Genomic DNA, 25,837 nt, shown 5'->3' with positions numbered 1-25,837 from the left:
TTGGATGATGAAATATCCTACAGAGAGATACTTTAGCAGTATGCTGCATAACAGCAGGAGTTTGCTAAGGCAGACATTCAGCAAAAGCCTAATCACATCTATGCTGAGGTTTGGTACCTGTTAGAAATTCTCCATGGGGATAAGGAAATTATATCCCTACCAAAAAGAAAGCAATTTGCTGTAATCTGAAAATAAACATATGCAAAGAGGGTCAGTAAAATCATGTCACAAGGAGAAAAAAAGCAAAGAAAACAGACAAGAAAAAAGAGTCTGATTAGATAGGGAAAGGTAGAACAATTGGTAAAACAGGGCATAACTTGCAGATTCTTGCTTGTTTTTCATCAGATGGTGTACTGTCTTCACACTTGACATTGGTAAGACTACTTAGATTTCACTGTATGACAATCACAATACTCTACAATCATCAGCAAAGGCTTGCACTGACAGAGATTGGTAAATCACTATTAAATGAGTAAGTCAAACCCTCCAGCAATAAAACATATGCAATTAAAGGCTCCCTAACAGAAAACACACATCACTCTCTGCCTTAAATCTCTGCTAGCATTTGAAGGAAGTGTGAAGCCCTGCTTAAATTCCTACAGCAATTAATCACTGGATTCCATTTCACAGAATCATAGAAAACATCCATTTGGAAGACACCTCAAAGATCACAGAATGGCCTAGGCTAGAAGGAGCCTCCAGAGGTCATCTAGTCCAAACCCTCTGCAGTCAGCAGGGACATCCTCAACTAGATCAGGCTGCCCAGAGCCCTGTCAAGCATCACCTTGAATATCTCCAGGGAAGAGGCCCCAACCACCTCCCCATGCAACCTGTTCGAGTATTCCACCACTTTCATGGTAAAGAGTCTGTTCCTAACATCCAGTCTAAATCTGCTCTTCTCTAGTTTGAAGCCATTTGCCCTTGTCCTATCACTGCAGGCCTTTGTAAACAGTTTCTGTCCAGCTTTCTTGTAGGCCTCCTACTAGGTACCAGAAGGCTGCTATTAGGAACGTCCTCTTCTCCAGGCTGAACAACCCCAGCTCCCTCAGCCTGTCTTTGTAGCAGAGGTGCTCCAACCCCGTGATCATTTTTGTGGCCCTCCTCTGGACCCACTCCATCAGGTCCATGTCCTTCCTCTATTGAGGGCTCCAGAGCTGGACGCAGTTCTGCAGGTGAGGTCTCACCAGAGCAAAGTGGCAGAATCAACCCTCTGGATCTGCTGGCAACGCATCTTTTGATCATCCAGTCCAACTCTCAATCCAGCAGTGATGGGTCAACGCTAAACCATGTCCCTAAGCACCAGGTCCACATAGTGCTTAAACACCTCCAGGGATGGTGACTCCACCACTGCCCTGGGCAGACCGTTCCAGTATTTGATAATCCTCTCTGTGAAGAAGGATTTCTTAACATCCAGACTAAACCTGCCAAGTGCAGCTTGTAACCATTTCCTCTAGTCCTGTCACTTGCCACCAAGAAGAGACTGCCCCCTCCTCACTCCAACCTCCCTGCTGGTAGTTGTAGATAGCAGTGAGGTCTCCCCTCAGCCTCCTCCTCCTCTTCTCCTTAGGGGAAACAAAGCTGTCCTTAGTTCTCCATTTCCATATGCATGGAATTAATATGGTGACTGATGTTCAAAATGAGAATCCATGAGCTGAAGTTCACTGGGCTGTGTTCATGGAAATTAAGAGTAACTCATTAGATATCAAACTACCACATAGCCAATGGTAGCAGACAACAGAATATTGTTTAAAAAAGAATACAGTTTCTGATACAGTCCTTTTTGTCTAAGGACACAAAGGAATCTTTATGCTACACCTGAAGGATCAATTGCCTTATTTGTGCTACTAGCAAACAAAGTAGTAAGGCTATCAAAATCTACTAAATATTTTATCTTGAAGTTTACTTTAGTTATTAAATTTCCTCTGGACTATTTTAAGTCTCAGTGAACTATCACCTTTCCTAATGTGTGCATGGTTTTGCATATTCTGATGCATAAAAGACTGTTTAATAGTGATACAATCCTGTCCTGAATTCAGGATATCTCCAAATTAATCTTGGAGTACTGCTTCTCCTGTAAACCTCAACATCAAGTGAGGTTTGAATATTGCTGACAGTTCTCAGATGTATTTTCTTTTAAACAACTTGCATTAAATACATCAGAAGTGTATACAGGCATTAATCATTTTCTCATCCACCTTCCTCTTGGCCCTTGGATTTAATCTCCAGTGCTTTTTCAGCTTTTACATTCTTGAAAACAGGAGTCACATGGAAAGATTTTAACACTCTAAACAGTCCTCCAGGCTCAGATAAGTACTAAAGATGTGAAAAGAATTTATACTTACAAGATAAAAATAGGTAACTAATTTATTGGTTTTCTTATTCAAGAGGCACTTAAGAAATCCTGAAATTCTACCCACCCAAAGAGTTCAAGTATCAATTGGTAGGGTGACCTTTTCCAATCTGTTTCTTTATTAAGAGGATCATCAATGTTAATTGGATGATATTCAGCAAGGCCAAATGCCAGGTCCTGCACTTGAGTCACAACAACCCCAAGCAATGCTTCAAGCCTGGGGCAATGTGGCTGTTAAGCTGCCTAGCTGAAAGACACCTGGGGATTCTAGTCGACAAGTGGCTGTATATGAGCAAGCAGTGTGCCCAGGTGGCAAAGACAGCCAATGGCAGCCTGGCTGGGATTAGAAAAGCCACGTCCAGCAGGAGTAGGGAGGTGACTGTCCTCTTGTACTTGGCTCTGGTGAGGCCACACCTCGAATACTGTGTTCAGTTTTGGGCACCTCGATGCAAGAAATGTGCAGGTGCTGGAGTAAATGCAGAGGAGGGCAATAAAGCTGGGGAAAGGCCTGGAGAAGAAATCTGATGAGCAGTGACTGAAGGAGCTGGGGCTGTTTAGTCTGAAAAAGAGAAGGCTGAGGGGAGACTTCATCACTGTCTACAGCCACCTGAAAAGATGTTGGTGGAGAGGTTGGTGGGGGTCTCTTCTCACAAGTAATTAGTGATAGAACAAGAGGGAATGGCCTCAAGCTGCAACTGGGTAAGTTTAGACTGAGCATTAGAAAACATTTTTTCCCAGCAAGAGTGGTCAGGCATTGGAATGTGCTGCCCAGGGAGGTGGCTGATTCACCAGCCTTGGACGTGTTTAAAGGTCTTTTGGATGTGGTGCTTAAGGATATGGTTTAAGGTTGAACCTTACAGGGTAGGGACATGGGTTGGACTTGGTGAACCTTGGTGATCCTGAGGGTCTTTTCTAACCTGCACAATTCTGTGGTCAAGTCATGATTTGTGAGCTGATGAGTACTGTGGGAACCAAGGAAGGGAGTCAGCCAAATGTGATCATAGAATAGAATCAGTCAGGGTTGGAAGGGACCACAAGGATCTAGTTCCAACCCCACTGCCATGGGCAGGGACACCCTATCGTAGATCAGGCTGGCCAGAGCCTCATCCAGCTTGGCCTTAAACACTTCCAGCGATGGGGCCTTAACCACTTCCTCCCTGGGCAACCCATTCCAGGCTCTCATCATTCTCATGGTGAACAACTTCCTCCCCATGTCCAGTCTGAACCTACCCATCTCCAACTTCACTCCATTCCCCCCTGTCCTGTCACTCCCTGATAGCCTAAAAAGTCCCTCTTCAGCTTTTTTGTAGGCCCCCTTGAGATGCTGAAAGGCCACAATAAGGTCGCCTCAGATCCTCCTCCAGACTGAACAGCTCCAACTCTTTCAGTCTGTCCTCATGGGAGAGGTGCTGCACATCTTCGTGGCCCTATTAAATGGCCTGCTAAATGATGTACCTCTGGAGCACATGCCCGTGTACTCCTGACACAGTAAGACTGAGGTTACAAACACAGTAAATTTGTATACCTGCATTTGTGTAAGGCTCATATAGAAGTACAGTAAACTGTTATGCTCGCCTTCTTTAACATTTGTACAGAAGCAGAGTAAATTTAGAACAAAGAACTGAAAGTAGTCTGTGCCAAGATAGCAAACAGCCCACTGTTATCCAGTAAGAATGTTAAACACAGCATTTTCCAGTTCTGGGCCCCTCAATTCAAGAAGGATGTTGAGGTGCTGGAACATGTCCAGAGAAGGGCAACAAAGCTGGTGAGGGGCCTGGAGCACAAATCCTATGAGGAGAGGTTGAAGGAGCTGGGCCTGTTTAGCCTGGAGAAGAGGAGGCTCAGGGGTGATCTTATTACTGTCTCTTCTCCCAGGTAACCAGCAATAGAACAAGGGGACACAGTCTCAAGTTGTGCCGGGGTAGGTATAGGTTGGATGTTAGGAGGAAGTTCTTCACAGAGAGAGTGATTTCCCATTGGAATGGGCTGCCCAGGGAGGTGGTGGAGGCACTGTCCCTGGGGGTCTTCAAGAAAAGCCTGGATGAGGCACTTAGTGCCATGGTCTGGTTGACTGGCTAGGGCTGGGTGCTAGGTTGGACTGGATGATCTTGGAGGTCTCTTCCAACCTGGTTGATTCTATGATTTTACCCAATCGCTGTATTCCATAACTGGTAGAGTTACCACCATTTGTAGAATGGCATATAAAAAGACTGCTGCTATAGTAATAAATGGCTTCAATTATTATAATGTTCACATATTCCTGTGTTGCTCTTATTTTGTCCATCACTAACTAATATATACGGTGACAGAGTAGTAAAAAACTGCATGGATTTCTTGTAATTGCATAAGCAAGGATGAGGAGAAGATTTTGGAGCCACTGTCACTTTTGATGCACGGCCTGGCTTTTAGAGTATCACTACAGACTGATCCCAGAAGGGCTGATTCTACAAACTAGTGTGAGTCTAAATCCTCTCTCTCTCTCTCGTTCATCAACAAAGATAAAGATTGCATCGTCTCTCCTTAATCAACACAGACAAAGATTGCCTTTGTTAACTTCCGGGACTCAGACTCGGGGCTTGGCCTAAAGCTCAGGGATGCAAATCAACAGACAACACCTTGGAAACTCCTGGACCTCAGCCTGGCTGCAATGCCCAGGAGGCCTACATCTTATCTCAGCTGCCCTCAAGGGAAAAGGTTTATGTGTATTCAGGGTATGGACAGGTAGAGCCAGGGAGGGGGCGGAAGCCCTCTCCCCGGTGGCGCCGGACCCCTGCAGATGCTTCAGAACACACAGGAAGAGTCCTTGGGGAGCTGCAGCTGGACACTGAGCAGAAAACTGTATAAAAAGGCAGGAGAAATGCCTGCCAAAGTGGCACTCTCACCGGACCACCAGTGGCACTTCCACCGGACCACCAGTGGCACTTCCACCAGACCACCAGTGGCACTCCCACCAGACTACCAGTGGCACCTCTACCGGACCACCGAGGGCAGACCACCATCAGACCACCAGAGCTGCACACCACCCGAAGAAACTCTGACAGACTCCACAGATCACCCCTGGGCCATGCACCCGTCTCTCTCTCTCCCCTCCATCTGCGACTGAGTGCAACAGCTTTTTTCCTTCCCTGCTCCTTCTTCTCTTCTCCATCGTTCTCTTTATCTCTCTCTCTCCCCCTTCTCCCCTCTCTCCCTCTGTTTTGCCCAAACTTATCCTTTAATAAATAGTTTTGTGGTGATATATGGTCCCATTTGCACCTTAATTTCACAACAGGGAAATCCCTAAGAACAGATCTTGCTCCTCTGGACAGAGACACTGCTCATCTCTGTTCTCCGGATCTTGACAACTAGTTAATTCTGTGGACTCAGAAAGCCAAACCCCACCCCCCCCGACACAAAGTCCTGCAATGCAATGTAAACTCTACGTCATCCTTTCAGACACATTTTCATCAGGTCAGCTTTTAATTTGTTTTTAATGATTCATCAAAACCATTGTGTGGAATTCAAGCATACGCAAACATTACACTCTCAAGCTGCTGGAAATTTGCAGTCCTAACATGCCTTATGGTAGCAATTTTCTTGGAAGCAACACTTTGTTACAGCACAGTTGGAACGGCATTTGAAACACTTTTGTCTCTCCCACTGTCAGTCTTTATGAGCATGCCAAAACAAGCTTAATCTTGTTCAACTGCCATTAATTTCTCCCTTCCCAGGAGGAATAATTCCTGGAAATAATTTAAGACTCCATGGCATTGGAAGCTGCTTCTGAGTTTGCCCAGCTCTTAGAGGTTATTACTAACATATGAGGTTTGCCAAGAAGAAACAGGATTTTGTTTCTGTGGTTTTGTGTTTTGGTAAAAGCAGTAAGCTGAGAGAAAAATTACTGATTCCAGCACACAGTGATCCCAATTCATACTTGGTAACTGCAGTGACAAAGGCTTCTGCAAAACTCTTCACTGTATCACTGCTTGTCTAAGTTTAGGTCATTGAAAGACAGTATCTGAAAGTACCAGAAAACCTAACTACAGGAAAAGACTGTCACACTTAAATGTCCAAGAATGTCCAGCAACCAGCAGACAGATCCTTCGCAAGCCACTCCTTTCTCTACAGGATTATCAACAGTTAGACAGGCTGGTTATGTTTCTTTGGAAATATGTGGCTCTCTAGAAGCTGATCTTTTAAACAGTTTACACTGCAGGTTCATAGCCACTCCTAGTAGCTTTAGAATTGTGTAGGAGAGATGGAGTTATACTAAATTGTGAGATGCTAGAACAGCAAGGCAATCTAGCTCAGTAAGTGAAATCTTCATCAGCAGGAGATACCTCTGAAAAGGAGACTAAGAGTTTTACACTCTGCATACAAACCCAAGAGAGATGCAAAATACTGCATTATTATCACTGCGTAACATTCAGTGTTAGAGTTGGTGTTCCTGACTGAAGGCAGGCTCAGTTCTGTGCAGAACCCCCTCTGCAGTGCAGACAGCATGTGTGGTCATAAGAGGCCTCGGGTCCTTGTTTTCACAGAATCACTGACGTCGGAAAAGACCTCTGAGATCATCAAGTCCAGCCTACAACCTAACACCTCAACATCAGCTAAACCATGCCACCAAGTGCCACACTCAATCTTTCCTTAAAGACCTCCAGGGACGGTGACTACACCATATGCCTGGGCTGTCCATTCCAGTGCTTCATCACCCCTTCTGTGAGGCAATGTTTCCTAATATCCAACCAAAACCTTCCCTGGCACAGCTTTAGACCATGCTCTCTTGTCTTGTCCCAAGTTGCCCTGGAGAAGAGCCTGACTCCCACCTGACTACAACTTCCTTTCAGGTAGTTGTAGAGAGGTTCCCTCTAAGTCTCCTCCAGGCTAAACAAGCCCAGCTCCCTCAGCCTTTCTTCACCAGACTTTCCCTCCAACCCTCTCACCAGTCTCACTGCTCTCCTGTGGACCCACTCCAGCATCTCAGTATCTCTCCCGCAGTGAGTGGCCCAGAGCTGCACACAGTACTCAAAGTGAGGCAGCACCAGCACGGGCAGAATCACATCCCTACTCCTGCTGGCCACACTATTCCTGATACAGGCCAAGATGCCATTGGCCTTCTGTGCCACGTGGGCACAGTGCTGGCTCATGCTCAGCTGGCTGTCACCCAGCACTCTCAGATCCCTCTTAACTGGACTGCTCTTCAGCCACTCTTTCCCCAGTCTGTAGTGATGCATGGGGTTATTGTGGCCAAAGCATAGGACCCTGCACTTGGTCCTGCTGAATATCATACCACTGGCATCAGCCCATTAAAACCCAGCCTCTCCAGGTCACTCTGCAGCATCTTCCTATCCTCCAGGAGATCCATACTCCCTCCCAACTTGGTGTCACCCACAAATTCACTATAGGTAGACTTGATCCCCTCATCCAGGTCATCAGTAAAGATGTTGAATAGAAGTGGGCCCAGTACTGATCCCTGGGGCACACCAACCAGATGTCACAGCATTCACAACCACTCTCTATATCTGGTCATCCAGATGGTTTTTAACCCAGCAAAGGGTGCCCCTGTCAAGCCATTGGCTGCCAGCTTTGCTAGGAGGATACCATGGGATAGCCTTCCCCCTCATCCACCAGGCAGGTCACCCTTTCCTAAACCTATGCTGGTTGGGCCTGAATCCCTGGTTTTCTTGTACATGCACATTTTTTGTGCTCTGGAAAGCTCTTCACCAGCCCAGCCTTGAACCAGAAGTCGATCTGCAAAAGCAGAGCATGAATTCTCCTCTCAGTATTGAACAACTGAACTAGTATTTCATCTTCCGACAGCAGACACTATCTCCTCCCCCAGCTGGATGCATCATGCAGAGGATAAATTTCCTTTGCCACCAGTGGCTTAACTGCTTCCCTTCTCTTAAACCAGCTTCTCTACCACTGATTAGAGTTTCTTTCTGCTGCCTTACACACCTCACACTGTTTTTCTTCCCTCGGCCTCACCCTTTTTTTTTTAAACAAGATCCCTTTTGTTCTTCTGAGCATCTCTGGATCCAAATAGGGCACAGAGTTGCCTTTTTTTCCAAATGAGAAAAGATTAGGAAGTAAATTCACAACTACAATCACACCCACAAGTTAGACAGTGGAGTAAAGGAATGATTAAAATACTAGCAACATGCCTAATGTGTTAGGAACCTTCTCTTGGCTTCATGAGGTTTTTCTTTCTTTCATGAGAAATAGAATACAAGAAAAAACTTCTAGCACTAATTGCTGTTGCATTGATGCAGGTGAATTCAAAGTATCAAGTTAGTTACAGATAAAATGTGACTTACTTCCTTTTGAACTTCAAGAGCAGGCAAGCAGCTGCCACCTGACATTCTGATAAAATTTTGGCACCTGTCTTGGCCTTCCTTTAGAACTGCCACGTGAGTCTGCCAATAACCTCACATGTTTACTTAGAAATGAACACGCAAATAGCCACCTGGTCCTCCTACTGATGACCAAGCAACACATCCTTTTTCAAATTTCAACTTGCATACTATTCAAATTTGTTTGGAGGTGTAGGCCCTCTTATAAGTATCAAGGCTGACATTCATAAAGACTTCTCTCCCTTAGCTGTTCTTTGCTGTCCTGCAGAAGTACCAAGGGATGTACAGGTTGAAAACCACTGTTGTATGTAAGGTCTTTGCTCTGTAGTTTGGCAGCCTGTGTATACAGACATACTCTACTACAGCAATCACAGCAGTGATAAACACTACTGCAGATACTCATGCTTCCTCTAAGCACTATGCACTCCTGTGAAGATAGCTACTGTAGATCCTCAGCAAGGAAAGCTACTGTAAATTTGGTCTAACAAGGTCCACCTCAAAGCAGGGCTCGTCAGTTTGGTGTTGTGATAGTTGTACTTCCAGACTCAGCTGAATGGAGAACGTTCGCATTGTATTGCAACTGCACAATGTTTCAGATAAAACAGGCAGATGACAGCCAGAACACTCATGTTAGACACACAATTCAGGGAATTTGGATTGTTTTCTGAAGGCATCTTCTAAGCATACAGAATGCAAGCTTCTGAAAATCCAAGTGTTCTTAAAGATACCTTATTGCAGATCTACAGCAGCTGCTGTGAACATCATCCACTGTCAGCAAACTAAAACCTGCTTTGAATTTGTTTTGGGTTATTTTTGGTTGGTTGTTGTTGTTACAGAAGATCACAGAATCACCTCATTGGGAAAAAAACTAAAGATCATTAAGTCCAGCCATAACCTAACAGCTCCCTTTAGACAACTGTCAGACCATGTCCTTAAGCACCTCATGCAAATGTCTTTTAAACATCTCCAGGGACAGTGACTCCACCATTTCTTTGGACATTCTGCTCCAGTGCCTAATAATACTTTTGGTGCAGAATTTTTTCCTACAGTCCAATCTAAACTCTCCCTGGTGGAAACTGAGTACATCTCCTCTTGTCCTATCAGTTGTCACCTGGGAAAAGATGCCAGCCCTCATCTCACTACAATCCCCTTTAAGGTAGTTAGAGCAATGAGGTCTCCCTCAGCCTCCTCTTCTCCAGGCTGAACAACCCCAACTCCGTCAGCCACTCCTCATACCACTTGTGTTCCAGACCCCTCCACAGCCTTGCTGCCCTTTTCTGGACACACTCCAGCAACTCAATGTCCTTCTTGTAGTGAGGGACCTAAAACTGAAAGCAGTATTTGAGGTAGCAGCACCAAGTACAGATGTACAATCACTTCCCTGGTTTGGTTTAGTTTTTCACATAGAAAGGATGCAGAACTGAAAATAACCTACGGAAGTGCTCTTGTGAAATACAAATTCCATAACCAGACAGTATCACTGCACAAATGAGTAGCAGCACAGTTGCACTGGCTTGTGATTCCTCCAAGAGAATGAACCCACATGACATGCTGATGCTCAAAAACAGAAACTCCAGCTGTGAAGCAACACTGCTCAGCCAAACACAGCAAAGGTAACATTGCCAATGCACAAGAAGAGTAACAGAGCCTCTTGGCTACATTTAATGAAAACCATCAAAACTGTTTGTTGTACATGCAGTGTTAACAAACACACACTACATTCTGCCATCCTTTGGAGGTGATAGACTTCAGCAGATTTTGAGAAATCAGATAAGCTGCAAGCAGACTCATGTTTAAGGTCTGGTGTTCAGAATGTACAGCTATAGCTGGAGGTAACAAACACTTCCACAGCAGAACTTCAGAAATGTTTGTCCAAGACTAAGTGTAACAGGAGAAAAGAAATTTTGGTATCTGAGAGTAAAGGGGAAATGCACTGCTACGTGTGCTGGTGTGAGGCTAACTGGAATATTTTACTGAGAACAATTAAATCCTTAGCTGTGAGAAGAAAAAAAACAAAACAGTACCCTATATCACTCATTCTTCCTCTGAGAAACACAACTAGTCAAAATAAAGGTAAGACACTTACTTCTCACACATTTCTCAGCCAGCTCTCACTTCTGTTCCTTCTCTCTGGTGGTCTGGGTGTGTGGCTGTATCTGCCTTAACTCTTTAATCCGACCTAACCCTTTCTTTCCTCTAACCTCCTCGTCGTCTTTTTTGACATCTCACCTCAGATCTCTCCAGATTTATCACATGAGATATACGGGGACTGAGCTGGTTATTCCTGAAGGGAGAGAAAGAGAGGGAAGGGGGGAGGAGGTTTGGGTCAGGAGCCTCCTGGCATTTTGATTTCTGGGAGGGGTATTGTGATTCTGTATTCTTTTAACTTGTATATAACTGTAAATATTTGTGTATGTTGTAAATATCTACTTGTATAATTGTGCTAAGCTGTAAATACAGCTTCATTCCTTAACTTCCAAATGGCTGAGTCTAATCTGGGTGATTTCTTAAGTGTAGGGGGGTGGGTAACATCCAAACCATCACACTATGAAATAACCCTTAAGAAAGAGCCCTCAGTTTTTACCCTGAAATACAGACCTTTATTCCACAGGTTTTAGTTAGCTTTATGACCACTTCCATAGACATGAAATATCACTCAAGTTAAAGAGTTCACATTTTCAGAACAAGCACTTACCAGGATATATCTTAACCAATGTGCTAAACCTGGTGACTTTGCTCTAAGCATACTTCTTTTTTTCATCCATATAATAAATTACTCTGTATCTTGCAGCTTTCATTATTCTCTTTCCCTCAAATAACTGTGGCACTCATGCTGGATTTTAACAAGTTCACATGCTCAACTCTATCTGATTTTCAAAAAGGATAATTTATCCTTTATCACTGGACAAAAATGAACTTTCCAAAGTATTAATGAATTTTTGTCTCATCGATGCTTTGAAGTTTTGATACCATTCTATAAGCTTTTTTCTCCTTTCAATCTTGTCCTGTAAACTCTTTTTTTTTTCCTTCTCGAGAAGAGCAGGAAGCTCTTTCCAGTTGTTAATAAAGATAAATGGAGCCCCCATGGTTTTTAGTAATTGTAAGGGAGCGCTGTGGAACACTGATGAATTTCCGCAATCTCCCGGTGTCATTACATCTTCCACAACAGGCAGGGATCCATATGAACAAGCTTCATAAATTCTGTAGCATTCTGTATTTATTCCCACTGGGCACAACGTCAAATCACTCTGCAGCAAGGCATCTTGATAGCTTTTGAAACTTTCATTTGTTTCTTGAGGCTGCCACCTAGGAAAGTAAAGGAGTTGAAAGTGAACATTTTTTCCCCACAGGCAGTACAATACTAAAAAGAACAAACAAAAACAAACCAGAAAAGTTTTGATTTCAATTATTTATAAAAATGAAAATGCTGCCAGCCTGAGAATTTTATATTACACACGCAATCAATAGGCTTTTATTTTTTGTCACAACTATTCTTCAAGGGTCTTCTAAAGACTTACTGAAAATGCCACTGTTTAAAAAATAGATTATGACATTTTTTAGATACATTTCTTTTAGGGAATTATTAATACTGAGAAGTGCTAAGAAGCAAACTGAAACACCATTTTAAAGATCCTGCATGACTTGGATGATCCATGTGTCAATTTACTCCGCAGCACAGATCAGAAATAGATGCAAAGGGAGAAACTATGGATTTAAAAAAAAAATCTTTTGGCCTCAAATACTTCAAATCAGTAGATGTTGAGGTGCTGGAACATGTCCAGAGAAGGGCAACAAAGCTGGTGAGGGGCCTGGAGCACAAATCCTATGAGGAGAGGTTGAAGGAGCTGGGCCTGTTTAGCCTGGAGAAGAGGAGGCTCAGGGGTGATCTTATTACTGTCTACAACTACCTGAAGGGGCATTGTAGCCAGGTGGGGGGTGGCCTCTTCTCCCAAGCAACCAGCAACAGAACAAGGGGACACAGTCTCAAGTTGTGCCGGGGTAGGTTTAGGCTGGATGTTAGGAGGAAGTTGTTGGCAGAGAGAGTGATTTGCCATTGGAATGGGCTGCCCAGGGAGGTGGTGGAGGCACCGTCCCTGGGGGTCTTCAAGAAAAGACTGGATGAGGCACTTAGTGCCATGGTCTAGTTGACTGGCTAGGGCTGGGTGATAGGTTGGACTCGATGATCTTGGAGGTCTCTTCCAACCTGGTTGATTCTATGATTCTATGATTCTATGTTTGCTTTTCAAAAGATAGGACGCAAAGAAATCCATTACGCTGAACACATCTGCCTCAAGTGCCTCAAAATGTCCATGAGATAAGAGTGTATGTCATAGACACAATCCATCTCCTAAGATTCTTCACTTGGGCAGCTTAAATCCAGTCTCTGAAATGGAATGCCATGGTATACAGCTGTCTGTTTCTTCTACTTGGACATTAATACACACAAGGTGCAAGACAAATATTTTTAAACCCACCATGATCAAATTTACCTTAAAAGGACAGTCATACAGTCTGTATGTTGTATATGAGATTTTTCTATGCATTAAAAAGTATTCTTTATGTAAAACAGAAGCAAAAGAAAGGCCATGACATTATGCAGACCTACACAAAGAATCTCAGCAATGCTCTCTGCTTTAATCACAACTGGTGATCTTTATTTGTCCTATTTTCCAACACTCAAGAACAGATCGGTAATAATGAACTAGGCAAAAGAAGTGCAAATCAAAATCTTACTGTTCTCTGGCTGCAATCCAGCAAAGTTTGTTAAATCCATCGTGCTTCAGAACTTCCATTAGAGTTTCCCTAGAAGAGTTCATGTAGACTGTTCCTAAGAAATTACACAGATAGGGTCTTGGATCATGCAGCATTGACCAGTTGGGTTCTACAACTGGAAAATTTCTGTAGCTGTAAAAATAATGTATACATTAGACTGTATGTTTTATGTCAAAGAAAAAAAAACAACACCAAAATTTCTACCATTTGATCTTTACTGCAGCAGACTAAAACCATTTATTTGTGGGCAATCCACACCTATAAACACAGGAAGACCCACAGGCAAAGCAGCACAAGTTCCGTCCTAAAAGTTGGTCTTTGGACCAGAGCAATCCTTGCTATCAATACAGACTGGGGGATGAGGTGATAGAAAGCAGCCCTGTGTGAAAGGACTTGGGGTGCTAGTGGACAAGAAGCTGGACATGATCAGACAGTGTGAGCTTGCAGCCTAGAAGACCAACGGCATCCTGGGCTGCATCAAAAGATGTGTGGCCAGCAGGTCCAGTAAGGTGATTCTGCTACTTTGCTCTGCACCTGGAGTACTGCATCCAGCTGTGGAGCCCTCAATATAGGAATGACATGGTTCTGATACAGTGGGTCCAGAGGAGGGCCACAAAAATTATCAGGGGGTTGAAGCACCTCTGCTACCAAGACAGGCTGAGGGAGCTGGAATTGTTCAGCCTGGACGAGGTTCCAGGGAGACCTAAAGGGAACCTTCCAGTACCTAAAAGGGGCCTATGAGAAGGATGGAGAGAGACTGTTTACAAAGGCCTGCAGTGACAGGATGAGGGGCAATGGCTTCAAACTAGAGTAGAGCAGACTGGGATTGGATGTTAGGAACAGGTTCTTTACCTTACCATGAGGGTGGTGGAACACTGGAACAGGTTGCCCAGAGACGTGGTTGGGGCCCCATCACTGAAGATATTCAAGGTGAGGCTCAACAGGGCTCTGGGCAACCTGATCTAGTTGAGGATGTTTCTGCTGACTGCATGGGTTGGACTAAATGACCATTCTATGATTCTTTATTCCACTTGCCATCACCACTCTCCTCAGAGATGTTCCAGAATCATGCTGTCTTCCTCAGAGATAGTATGTGTGCATGTCAAAAAATGTCCTGACAAACATGGCTTTTAAAAAGCTGGACACAACTGCTAGTTTTGACCAAAATGGCCAAGTTAATGGTTAACTATGGAGTTTAAGTCTCAGATTACTTTCATCTCAAGCAATGCTTATCATTTGAAAATATCACTGGTAACTTATCAGAGGAAAATCTCACTCTGATCTGAGTGGACTTCACAAATCTCATCTTTTGGCTACTAAACAGCTGGTTGTACAAGCTACTTAACTTGTCTCAAAAAAAAACCAATGCAAAGCCCTTGGATCCAGTGTAAACTCTATGCCATCCTTTTAGAGCTGTTTTCACTATATTAGGCATTTTTTTCATTTTGACTGATTGCTCAAATCTTATTATCACTTATTGTGGTCAACATGACAGGCAGTGAAACACTACTTCAGATGAAGGGCTGGGACTAACCTTCTTATTACATAAAGCTGATTTTTTTGTGAAAACAGACAAACATGTAAAAAGTTTCTGTTTCTTTGCATTCTCAAATTAAGACAGATATTCCTTCTTATGTTCTTATATTTGATGGGTCACTGTTTTACTTCCCTGATGTTTAATTTTTTGTTACAAAAGCTACACCCTGATCACAACTCTTTCCTGGTTTCGAAGGTAGTCTCTACAGTAATTTCTTCATAGCCATTAATGGTTTTGAAGATGCACCTGACTTCTTCACCCACTCAGATCCAGATGGAACAATCTTTGTCTTGTTTTCCTCCTGATGAATGCTACACTCACTTTCATAAAAACATTTCTTACTCATACCAAGTTTTGTGCAGGTTTCTCCATCTTTGTTTTCCCTCTTCACTTGGAAAACCTGGCACATTGTCATACACTTAACCACAATTTTAACAAATGTTGGTGAACAAGGACTACAAAGTCCCATTCTGACATTATTGCTATAACTGCTGTTGCTTTTCTTCACATCATCCTCATTTTACAGCTTCTTTTCGCTCCTGACCTTCCAATGCCACGAGTCTCCAACACTATCAATAATCCAAATTTCATGTATTCTACTGATGGTAAACAAATTCAGGCTATGTGTATAAAAATTCCATGTAGTTTGTCAACTAGCTCAATACAGGATACTGAATTGAAGTTGAGCGCAAGCTATGGAAATAATCCTGTATACTTTTAATCTTATATAAGCAGATAAAACACTATTATCTGTTAGAGGAGAATAAAAATTCATCTAACTGAACTAAACCTTTACCTACTTCACACAAATAGTATTAAGTGTAATGAAAATGTTTCAGTGAGTAAGCAATTAAGCCATCTTATGTTACTGTCATACTGGAGCATACTAGTTCCAAATGGGAGGCATACAATTTCCTTTTGAGAGCCACAGCAGAGGTTTAACCAGTGCTATTCCCTCTCCTTCCCTAAACAAGCAGTAGTTGGAACTTAAATTACATAAATATCCTTTAAATCCCCATGTCATTGGTACATGTTACATCAGCAGTTATGATAAATCTCAAGAACAAATTTACTGAAGGAAAAATAAGCAAACATAAAACCCTACTAGGCACTGGTTCTCTTTTTTAAAAGCTACCATTCTTTTCTTGTTATCACTTTTACTGCTAAATGCAATTTTCAAGTTTCCAATGCTTGAGCTAGAAGAATCATTAATAGGATGATGTTCTAGAGTTTACTTACTATAACTGTTCTGGGTATCAGCAGTAGCATTCAGATGTACTTTCTGTACACCATGCATAACAATAAACTTTCAATTGTAATTTGTCTCTACAGCACTTACGTAGCTACTCCTAAAGGCCACTGGAAAATATCTTCTTCATTTACCAATGTATAGTCATACGTAACAAAGAGCAGATTTACAAATCCTCCGTTTCTCCTCAGGTATGGTTGAATCCATTGATTGCTGCATTGCTCATTTCCAAGCATCACAACCGCTACGCGACGTATTTTGCGAGTCTGAATTAACTTCTGCGCGTAATGCAACCACTGGGTGGCGAAAGCGATCTTCGCTGCTTCTCTTCCATTCAGAACCAGCACCACGTTTTCAGCTTCAACTGAGAAGTAGCCAGGAACCACCGCTGGACCAGTGATGAAGCTGTGAAAATCAAAACACACACTCTAAATACGCTTAAGACAAATTATTGACTTCAATCCTCTAAAATACCGTAATACTCAGTCAGTACTCTATATCTTTTTTTTTCTTTCAATAACTAAAATGCAATATGCTGCAAACTAACTGCAACCATTCCTTCTGTTAACATCCACAGCTTAAAACAGGAATAAAGTTACCTTTGTCTTTACTCGGGAAAAAGGAGATTCAGACTCAAATAAGGCATAAGTAATTAGTGACAGAACAAGGAATGTCCTCAAGCTGCAACTAGGTAGGTTTAGACTTGATCATAAGGAAAATGTTTTTCACAGGAGTGGTCAGGCATTGGAATGGGCTGCCCAAGGAAGCAGTGCTGTCACCAACCCTGGATGTGTTGAAAGGCTATTTGGAAGTGGTGTTTGAGGGTGAATCTTGTAGAGTAGGGTTATTGGTTGGAATTGGTGACTCCAAGGGTCTTTTCCAACCTGAACATTTCTGTGATTCTATGAAGGCATTTTGTCAATAAAATGTAACTACTACCACATTCAAGCATCAAACTGTGGGCAAATCAATCAATCAATCAATCAATCAACCAATCGACTTTAAAAAAAGGATGTACTTTGAGGCTCACCAAAGGTCAAACTTTTCAATTCCAGTAATAACCAACAAATACCATATTAGAATGAAAGAGAGGCACTTACAAAATCTGGCAGAGTAGATTTAGATTGGATGTTAGAAGGAAGTTCTTTCCCACAAGTGTAGTGGAACACTAGAAGAGGTTGCCCAGAGAGGTAGTTGAGGCCTCATCCCTGGAGATACTCAAGGTGAGGCACAACAGGGCTCTGGGCAACCTGATCTAGTTGAGCATGTCCCTGCTTATTACAGAGGGGGTTGGACCGGATGACCTTTGAAGGTCTCTTCCAGCTCAGACCATTTTATGATTCTATGATAAAATAGGTGTCTCGGCTCTAATTTAAACTTCCCAGAGACACAAATATAGTTAATAGAACCATTAACTATTTATAGGATGCCTTTCCCTCTCCTCCCCTTTTTCAAAGAAGAGGAATTAGATGTAGAGAGGAAAAGGTAAAACATGCTCAAATAAATAGCTTCGCTTTGATTTGGAAGTTAAAACTTCAACAAGAAATAAAAGGTATTTGAGGTAGGGGAGCTACAAAGAGGTACAGGGAAGGGGGAAAACAAGAAAACAAGATACAAATATATATATATTTGTCAGAAGGAGGTGGGGCCACAGTCAAGACCACTCCTCCAGGAGGGTTAACCCTTTACAATACGTATCGCTATGAGGGTCAGTTAACTGGCCTAACATACTACATTTCTCTGTAATTTTGGTTAAGGTTAGACCAAAAAATATTGTGTCATCTGATACCGAGTAGAATTAGTAACATAGAAGGTACCAATCTCTTATGTTGCTTGTGTGACTCAGGTCAAACTTGAAGCTCTTGATGTAAGCTAGTAAGCACAAATATTTCAGGCAGAAAATTACATTTACAGATCTTATAAGATTTCTTTAACAGAGGAATTTCAATTATGTAGCAAAATGATTAAATCACTAATCGAGCACAAGTATCTGATAACAGCCATTTGTAAAGCTCGGTGAAGCTGGTGTTTGCCAGCTCCTGCTCTATTAATTTCTCTGTTGACAGACTACTGATTGAACTCAGAGGATCAGTGACTGCATAGCTTTGGAAAGAGTGATGGGGAAAGCCACCTAGCAATTAAATTTTATTTGAAGAACCAGTTAAATGTTTGGTTTTTAGGTCTGCTGCATTACAGTTCTCCCAGCTACTAGCAAAACTGAATTTCAAACGAGCATGGGTTTTAAAATTCATGGTCAGTCTAATTTAGTTGACTCAGGAAGTGCTAAGACTAACAGCTAGTTTCAGTTCAAATGTGTTTAACGAAGAAAACACAATTCACAGCAAAAGCTGTAAAAACTGTGAAGCTCTCTGAAGCAAACTGGTTTCTTCTCACAGGTAAATAGTGATACAACAAGAGGGAATGGCCTCAAGCTGTGACTGGGTGGGTTTAAATTGGACATTAGGAAACATTTTTTCAGGGCAAGAGTGGTCAGGCATTGGAATGGGCTGCCCAGGGAGGTGGCTGAGTTACCAACCCTGAACATGTTTAAAAGTCGTTTGGATGTGGTGCTTGAGGATATGATTTAAGGATGAACTTTGTAGAGTAGGGATAATGGTTGGACTTGATGATCCTAGGGTTCTTTTCCAGTTGGAATGTTTCTGTGATTCTGTGACGCTAGCCATAGTCCAAACCTGTCTTAAGCTGACATGCTGCTGGCGCAGTGTGAGTTGTGTATTTCTGAGCTGTGATTCATGAGGCTATTTGGAACCAAGAGCAGCCGTGAGGAAAAGGACTTGGTGGATGAAAATCTCAACACGAGCAAGCAGTGTGCACGCACAGCCCAGACAACAACTGTGTCCTGGGCTAAATCAAGTGAAGTGTTTCCAGCAGGGCAAGGGAGGTGATTCTCCCTCTTTGCTCTCATCAGACCCCATCTGGAGGACTGTGTACAGTTCTGGAGCTCTCAACACAAGAAGGACATCAAACTGTTGGAGCAAGTCCAGAGGAGGGCCACAAAGATGATCAGAGGGATGGAGCACCTCTGCTCTGAGGAAAGGCTACAAGAGTTGGGGCTCTTGGGCCTGGAGAAGAGAAGGCTTTGAGAAGACCTTATAGTGGCCTTCCAGTATCTGAAGGGGGCCCACAGGAGGGCTGGGGAGGGACTATTTACAAGGTCTTATAATGACAGGATGAGGAGTAATGGGTTTAAACTGGAAGAGGGAAGATTCAAACTAAATGTTAGGAAGAAGTTCTTTATAGTGAGGGCGGTGAGACATATGAACAGGTTGCCCAGGAAGGTTGTGGATGCTTCCTTCCTGGAGGTGTTCAAGACTATGTTGACTGAGACCTCAAGTGACCTGTTCTAGTGGGAACTGTCCCTGCCTGTGGTGCGGGGTTGGAACTAGATGATTGTTGAGGTTGCTTCCAACCCAAACCATTCTATGTTCTATGGACACCACATGGTGAAGCTATCAGCTTCACAGGTGTAACAGCATGGACAGGTGGGTAAGCAACGATCTGTATGTAGAAAAACACAAAATTTAACAGCATAAAGTTACAGTAGGGGAGAAGAAAAAAGAAACCGTATGGAAATCTCAGACATTAATAACAGTGCTAAGGTTGTATTGTTGTAATATTAATTCCCAGTCAGAACACAAACAGGACTGGGAAACCTAAAGGAGACTGAGCAAGCTGAAGATGTAGACCCTTTCACTACTCACATGAAGCCTAGATCAAGGATGGCATAGAGATACTACATTTTTTGGAATCAATAAATTACTTGCTTCCTTTATGTCACTGCTTTCCCTTACTAGCCTTATGTCATGGAGGATAGCAGAAGCCATCAGCAGGCCTCCCTGTTGTGAAAGTTATAGTGTCTCACATTAATGCCAGGAGCCTCGCAAAACCAAAACAATCCTTCAGCCCCATGAGAAAGTCTCTCCCTAGTTGAGATAAAAGGTAAACAATGGCCACTGTTTTGGTTAGGGGGAACGGCAGTTCTCATGCCCGCTCCACACCTGGTGTGGGCCGAGCTTGGGGTGGTCTTAGAAATCGTTTTGGTAAGAATTCTCCAATTGTATGGATTGATTATAACTTTGTGCCAATCTGTAAGAATAACGTAAAATAGCCTGGACTGGAGGGTTACACCTCTTTTGAACATTATAAAATGGTGTGCCTGCCTGGATCGGGAGCTTGCTGGTACCTGCTCCTACCTGCTCGCTCGCTAGCCTGCCTGTCTGCCTCGCTCCTGTCCCGGTGACCTCTCGTTCCTGATAGGCCCTGCCCGACGAGGGGCCCGCAGAGGCCTGAAACCCGCTTGGGCCCGATCCTGACAAACAAAGGGACACCGCCCAAACTTCGAGTCCTGCTAATCTGAACCACTGAATCGTGAGTAAACCAAAGAAAGAACTCCTCACCTAAAGAGTGAGTAACTTTAAAGACTCAAAAGAACTCTAAAGAAATCACAGACGACTCTCCTTTATTTGCCTTTTTCTGAAATGTTATTCTACAACTTCAAACCCAAAAGAATTCACGTGGGGAATTTAGTTCGGGAGGGGGATCTCTGTGTTTGAGCAATAAATCACTTGAAATCCACAAGTGAGCTCCCCACAACCTCCCAAACTACCTTCCGTGACACCTTACAACCCACATGAAGAGATGCAATTCAGTACTGTGTTTTCCAGACATAATTCTAAAGGTGTTAGTCAAGCAACCATTCCACTAAACTGTATATATATATATATATACTGTATCTTTGCCTTAAAAATGATGTTAAATAGAACTTGAGAGAGAAGTTCTACATCATTCACTAAGGTAAAAATGGTATTAAATAGGACTTTAGAAAGAGGTTCTGTAACACTGTCGTGGAAGGCTAATAGGCCTGAAACATGTCCTGGCTTGTTCCACCCTTCTGCTGGTTGGGGGAGCAAGGGCGGAAGGCAAACAAAGACTTGGGCCATTACGTCCCTTCGCAAAGTGATAAACAGGTACTCACAAGTGTTTAGGTACTTGAAAGTGTCTTGCCCACGTAAGAGTAAGCAAGCCCTGGTTTCACCTAATATGGTCAGTTTTGCAAGTGCCATTCTGATTGGTGAATCTGTGGCCAAAGAAGCCATTACATTTGGGCAAATACAAATTGAGCTAAGTTGCAAGTAGCTGTGCTGTCTCTGCCTTGCTGCTCTGTGTTCTGTTCTGCTCAGACAGCGTGCTCCTGCCTCACTACTCTCAGCTTGGACAATATGTTCTGCTCTGCCTCATGCTTTAGATCAGTTTAGCCCTGATGTTTTGGGCTTGAACTACCTGGAAACTTAAGTGCCTCAAGGCTACCAGGAGAAGACATTAAGTGCCTCACACTGTGCCTCACTGACATCGTGCTGTCTGCAGATGTGCAGGAGATCCTGCCTGCACCTCTGCAAGCCTCCATGCCAAGAGGAACCAGGGCCAGGTCAGAGATTGTCTGCCTCTTTCTCAGCAGCCTTCTAGAGCCTGGGAAGATCTAGAAGCCTCTCAATGGCTATCAAGATGCTGAGGAGCACCAACACTGCTGCAAAGGAGTCAGGGACTATTCTGAAATTCCTATTTGACTGCTGTGAATAACACAGATGTTCCCTAGGGCTCCAAGCTGCCCTTTATTTGTAAGTGGGGCAACACCATTTTGAGGATAAACTTTTCAAATTTTCTGATTCTCCTAGATTAATAAATTGCCCATAAGCATCCTTGTAAAAATTTTCCCAACCAAATTAGAACCCAAATTTCAGTAGTTTGTATATAATTTGTGAGTGGGGCTCTTTGGAAATAAAATAACTACATATTTTATAATTCCTGCCTGGCCAATTGCAACAACTAAATCAATTTCTAAATAAAATGTTTGATGATAGGCTTAAAACGTGCACAGACACAGGCAAAAATCCATTTTAAAAGCAAGGAGCACTTCAAATATAATCTCCCTTTACATATAAAGCTTTGTTTTGCAAATTAAGTATTTAGTCAGATAGCAGGTCTCACAGACTGTTTTTGTTATAAACAGACACAAACTATGGGTTCCAGACAAGCTTATTTATGAATGAATGAGTTAATTCTTTTTTCCTGAACACAACAGGAATCAAAGTACAGGAGATATCTGACAAAATAATGCACCTGTGCATCTCACCATGCTCTTTAATTTTCCAGTGCATCATTTCTTAAAGGTAACACAACTCAGGGCAACATCATGCAGGTATTACCTGAAATATGTTCTTCCTGCCTTTTGGCTTCCTTCTCTCCACTGTGCAGTCACATCAGCTGGCTCGAGGTGCCCTTCAAAGACATGCTGCCAAAGGTAAAGACCTACATAAATCAAGATATGATGGAGAATATGAATGCACAGATCTTGTCAACTTCACATCCCTAGCAATCAGAAAGTATTTCTGTGAAATCAAAAAGTATAATGACTACAGAACTTGGGAAAGAAGTGTCAGAGCTTCTTACATAGTATCGATGTTGCTTCTCAAAATCCATACTATTTGGAATCAGTTACAATGATTTTTTCATGTATCAGGGCATCTAAAGATTCTTGGGTTGTCAAAATATTAGTAGATGGAAATTATACCACAGTAACACTTATGTTAGCATCTCACTCTGGTTCATATGCCGCTTAAAAGCAGCAAGTATGAATCTGCATTTTAAGCACACTCCTCTTAAGCTTTTGTGAAACACCTAATTTTTTTTTTTTTTTGTGATGTGTAACATACCAATGTGTTCTACAATGCTATGTTCCAGCTATCCATTTCCAGATTCTCAATTTCTTTGTGTCGGTTCTTTTCAAGGCTGTTTTTCACATCAGAGAAAGTAGATCAAATAGCAGAGAAAAGCACAGTTACTCTTTGAACTGCCTTACAATACAAGGACACTTACTTGGCTAAACCAGACTATTTGTCACACCTCGGGGTACTGGTAGATAGTAGGCTGAAGATGAGCCAACAGTGTGCCCAAGTGGCCAAGAGAGCCAATGGCATCCTGGCCTGCATCAGGAACAGTGTGGCCAGTAGGACAAGGGAGGTTATTCTTGCCTTGTACTCAGCACTGCTCAGGCCACACCTGGAGTACTGTGTCCAGTTCTGGGCCACTCAATTCAAGAGATGTTCAGGTGCTGGAACGTGTCCAGAGAAAAGCAACAAAGCTGGTGAAGGGCCTGGAACACAAACCCTCTGAGGAGAGGCTGAGGGAGCTGGGTTTGTTTAGCCTAGAGAAGAGGAGGCTCAGGGGTGACCTCATTGCTGTCTACAACTACCTGAAGGGAGGTTGTAGCCAGGTGGGGGGTGGCCTCTTCTCCCAGGCAACCAGCAATAGAACAAGGGGACACAGTCTCAAGTTGTGCTGGGGTAGGTCTAGGCTGGATGTTAGGAGGAAGTTGTTGCCAGAGAGAGTGATTTTCCATTGGAATGGGCTGCCCAGGGAGGTGGCAGAGTCACCGTCCCTTGAGGTCTTCAAGCAAAGCCTGGATGAGGCACTCGGTGCCATGGTCTAGTTGACTGGCTAGGGCTGGGTGCTCGGTTGGACTCGATGATCTTGGAGGTCTCTTCCAAACTGGTTGATTCTATGATTCTATGTATATTACAGGGAGAAATAAAGTGTCTTCTGTACTTCAGAAGTACCACCACTGAATTTTGAAGATCTGTTGTAGAACACAGTTTCCTCTCTACATATATAGGGCAGCCAAGGGCTTTTTAAGCTCATTAATATTGTTGGAAACATAGCATTGTTCTTACTTTACCTTGTTTTTTTACTCTTAGATCACATAATCGATCAGGTTGGGAGAGACCTCCAAGATCATCCAGTCCAATCTATCACCCAGCCCTATCCAAACAACTAGGCCATGGCACTAAGTGTGGAGTAGGAGCTATCACTTCCTCAGTGCTCCTCACCTGCAGCTATCCATGTTATTTAATAACGTACATAACGTATTTTAATTAAAAAGAGAAGTCTGGTAGCAGAAAGATGATGTGATTAATAGTAATTGATTACACCTGCTTACCAATTGCCGCTTTGCCCCAGATCTGTACTCTAAGACTGGTTTGCTCTAGGTGAGTTCTTGCATTTTTTATCATCTTAAGACTAGCTTCGTATCTCTGCTGAGAAGCAACCAGTTCGTTTTTCTCGTCCCCTTCCCACGGATTCCACTCTTCATTTCCCAACGCAACATTATCTAAGAAACCGAAAGCGTTAGTTTATATAAAAGCAACAGACTTACAAGCTCATGAAACCGAGGAAATTATCGGGAACCCTTTATTTCAAGCAGCACTTGACAGCTCTCCCGCTCCCCGTCCGGCACACCGCCCGCCCTGCAGAGCGGCGCCTCACGGACAAATGGCCGCCGCCCGGGAAGGCCTGGCGGCGGGGAGCTGCGGGCTTGGTCCTGGCTCGGCTCTCCCTCAGGGGCTGCTTCTGGGCCCCGCCCGCCGCGGTGCTGCCGAGCACGGACGCTGAGAGAGAACGTGCTGCTCCCGGTCTGGCCCGGGCTTCCCAGGCAGGGGGACGGGAACGGGGGAAGGCGGCGGCGGCGCCGCTCATACGCGCAGCGCGCAGCAAGGCCGCTCTGCAGCAAGCAGCTGACGAAACGCGCCGGCTGCACATCGAACCAGCAGCCCCCGGTCGCAGCCAGCCCAACCCGCCCACAGCAGGGCAGCTCGCAGCTGCTCCGCCGCCGCCGCCGCCGCTCTTACCTCGGGGGCCGCGCCGGTCGCGGTGAGACGGGCGAGGGGCGGACGGGCGGCGGGGCCGCAGGAAGACGGTGTAGGCCGCGTAGAGGGAGAAGAGGCCGTAAGCCACGATCAAGGCGGAGCAGAGCCGCTTGCGAGCGCCCCGCATGCCGCCCGGCGCGGGCGGAGGCCCCCGCGGGGGCTGCCGTGAGGCGGTGGCGGCGAGAGCCGCGCCCGCTAGGGCGGGAGGAGCCTCCTCCCGAGGGCCTGGGCTGCAGCCCCTGCTGAGGAGGCATGGAGCCCTCCGCACTATGTGCTGTGGTGCCGCAGCAGCCCGCCTTCAGCACAGTCATTGCGGGCTCTGGTACCCGGCGAGCGTACGCAGGCATTCGGCCGGCAGCGGCTCGGCGCATGGAGCTGAGTACTCGCGGCCTCGTCCTGCCCCGGCGATGCTGGCGCGGGGTGCCCAGGGGGTGCCGAGACCCCCCGGCAGCCGAGGTTTCCTCTCTGGAGGGCTTCCAGGGACTTCCGAATCGAGGCATGCGGAAGATGGGGTGGGGAGCGCCTGCAAACGCCTCTACTAGCTTGTTTTTAAACACCATGATCCTAACGGTAGCCAAAAGCACTGTGTCGCCGAAGGTGAGAGAGCCTAGAACTGCGCAGGCTGTAACGCAACACAGAACCCTGCAGCCTGCTCTGCATCTGGGTGTGTAGTTTTTTTGATAATATTTTCCCTACCTTTACGAACACTAAATTTTGCACTACTCCTGACCTAAATTTTATTTCACAGAATTAGTCAGGTTGGGAAAGATCTCTAGGATCATTGAGTCCAACCTATCACCTAACCCTTCTAATTAACTAGACCATGGCATTAAGTGCTGCATCCAGTCTCCTTTGAAACACCTCCACGGATGGTGA

The 25,837-nt window shown here is 44.1% G+C and overlaps 1 protein-coding gene across 1 annotated transcript; it reads right to left on the bottom strand.

Annotated features, from left to right (window-relative positions):
• Window positions 1–10,316: 10,316 nt before the first annotated feature.
• On the bottom strand, window positions 10,317–25,244 carry RXYLT1 (ribitol xylosyltransferase 1). The gene is made up of 6 exons (XM_064142248.1): window positions 24,944–25,244; window positions 24,256–24,426; window positions 22,466–22,568; window positions 16,332–16,646; window positions 13,417–13,587; window positions 10,317–11,988 (listed from the first exon to the last, which is right to left on the bottom strand). Exons 1-6 carry the CDS (start codon window positions 25,086–25,088, stop codon window positions 11,571–11,573), a joined length of 1,323 nt encoding a protein of 440 aa, XP_063998318.1. The 5' UTR covers window positions 25,089–25,244; the 3' UTR covers window positions 10,317–11,570.
• Between the last annotated feature and the right edge of the window lie 593 nt (window positions 25,245–25,837).

The sequence above is a fragment of the Pogoniulus pusillus genome, chromosome 4 (assembly GCF_015220805.1).
Source record: "Pogoniulus pusillus isolate bPogPus1 chromosome 4, bPogPus1.pri, whole genome shotgun sequence".
Taxonomy (NCBI): Eukaryota; Metazoa; Chordata; class Aves; order Piciformes; family Lybiidae; genus Pogoniulus; species Pogoniulus pusillus.
Note: the sequence above shows the minus strand (reverse complement) of the source record. Positions and strands in the feature narration are given on the sequence as shown.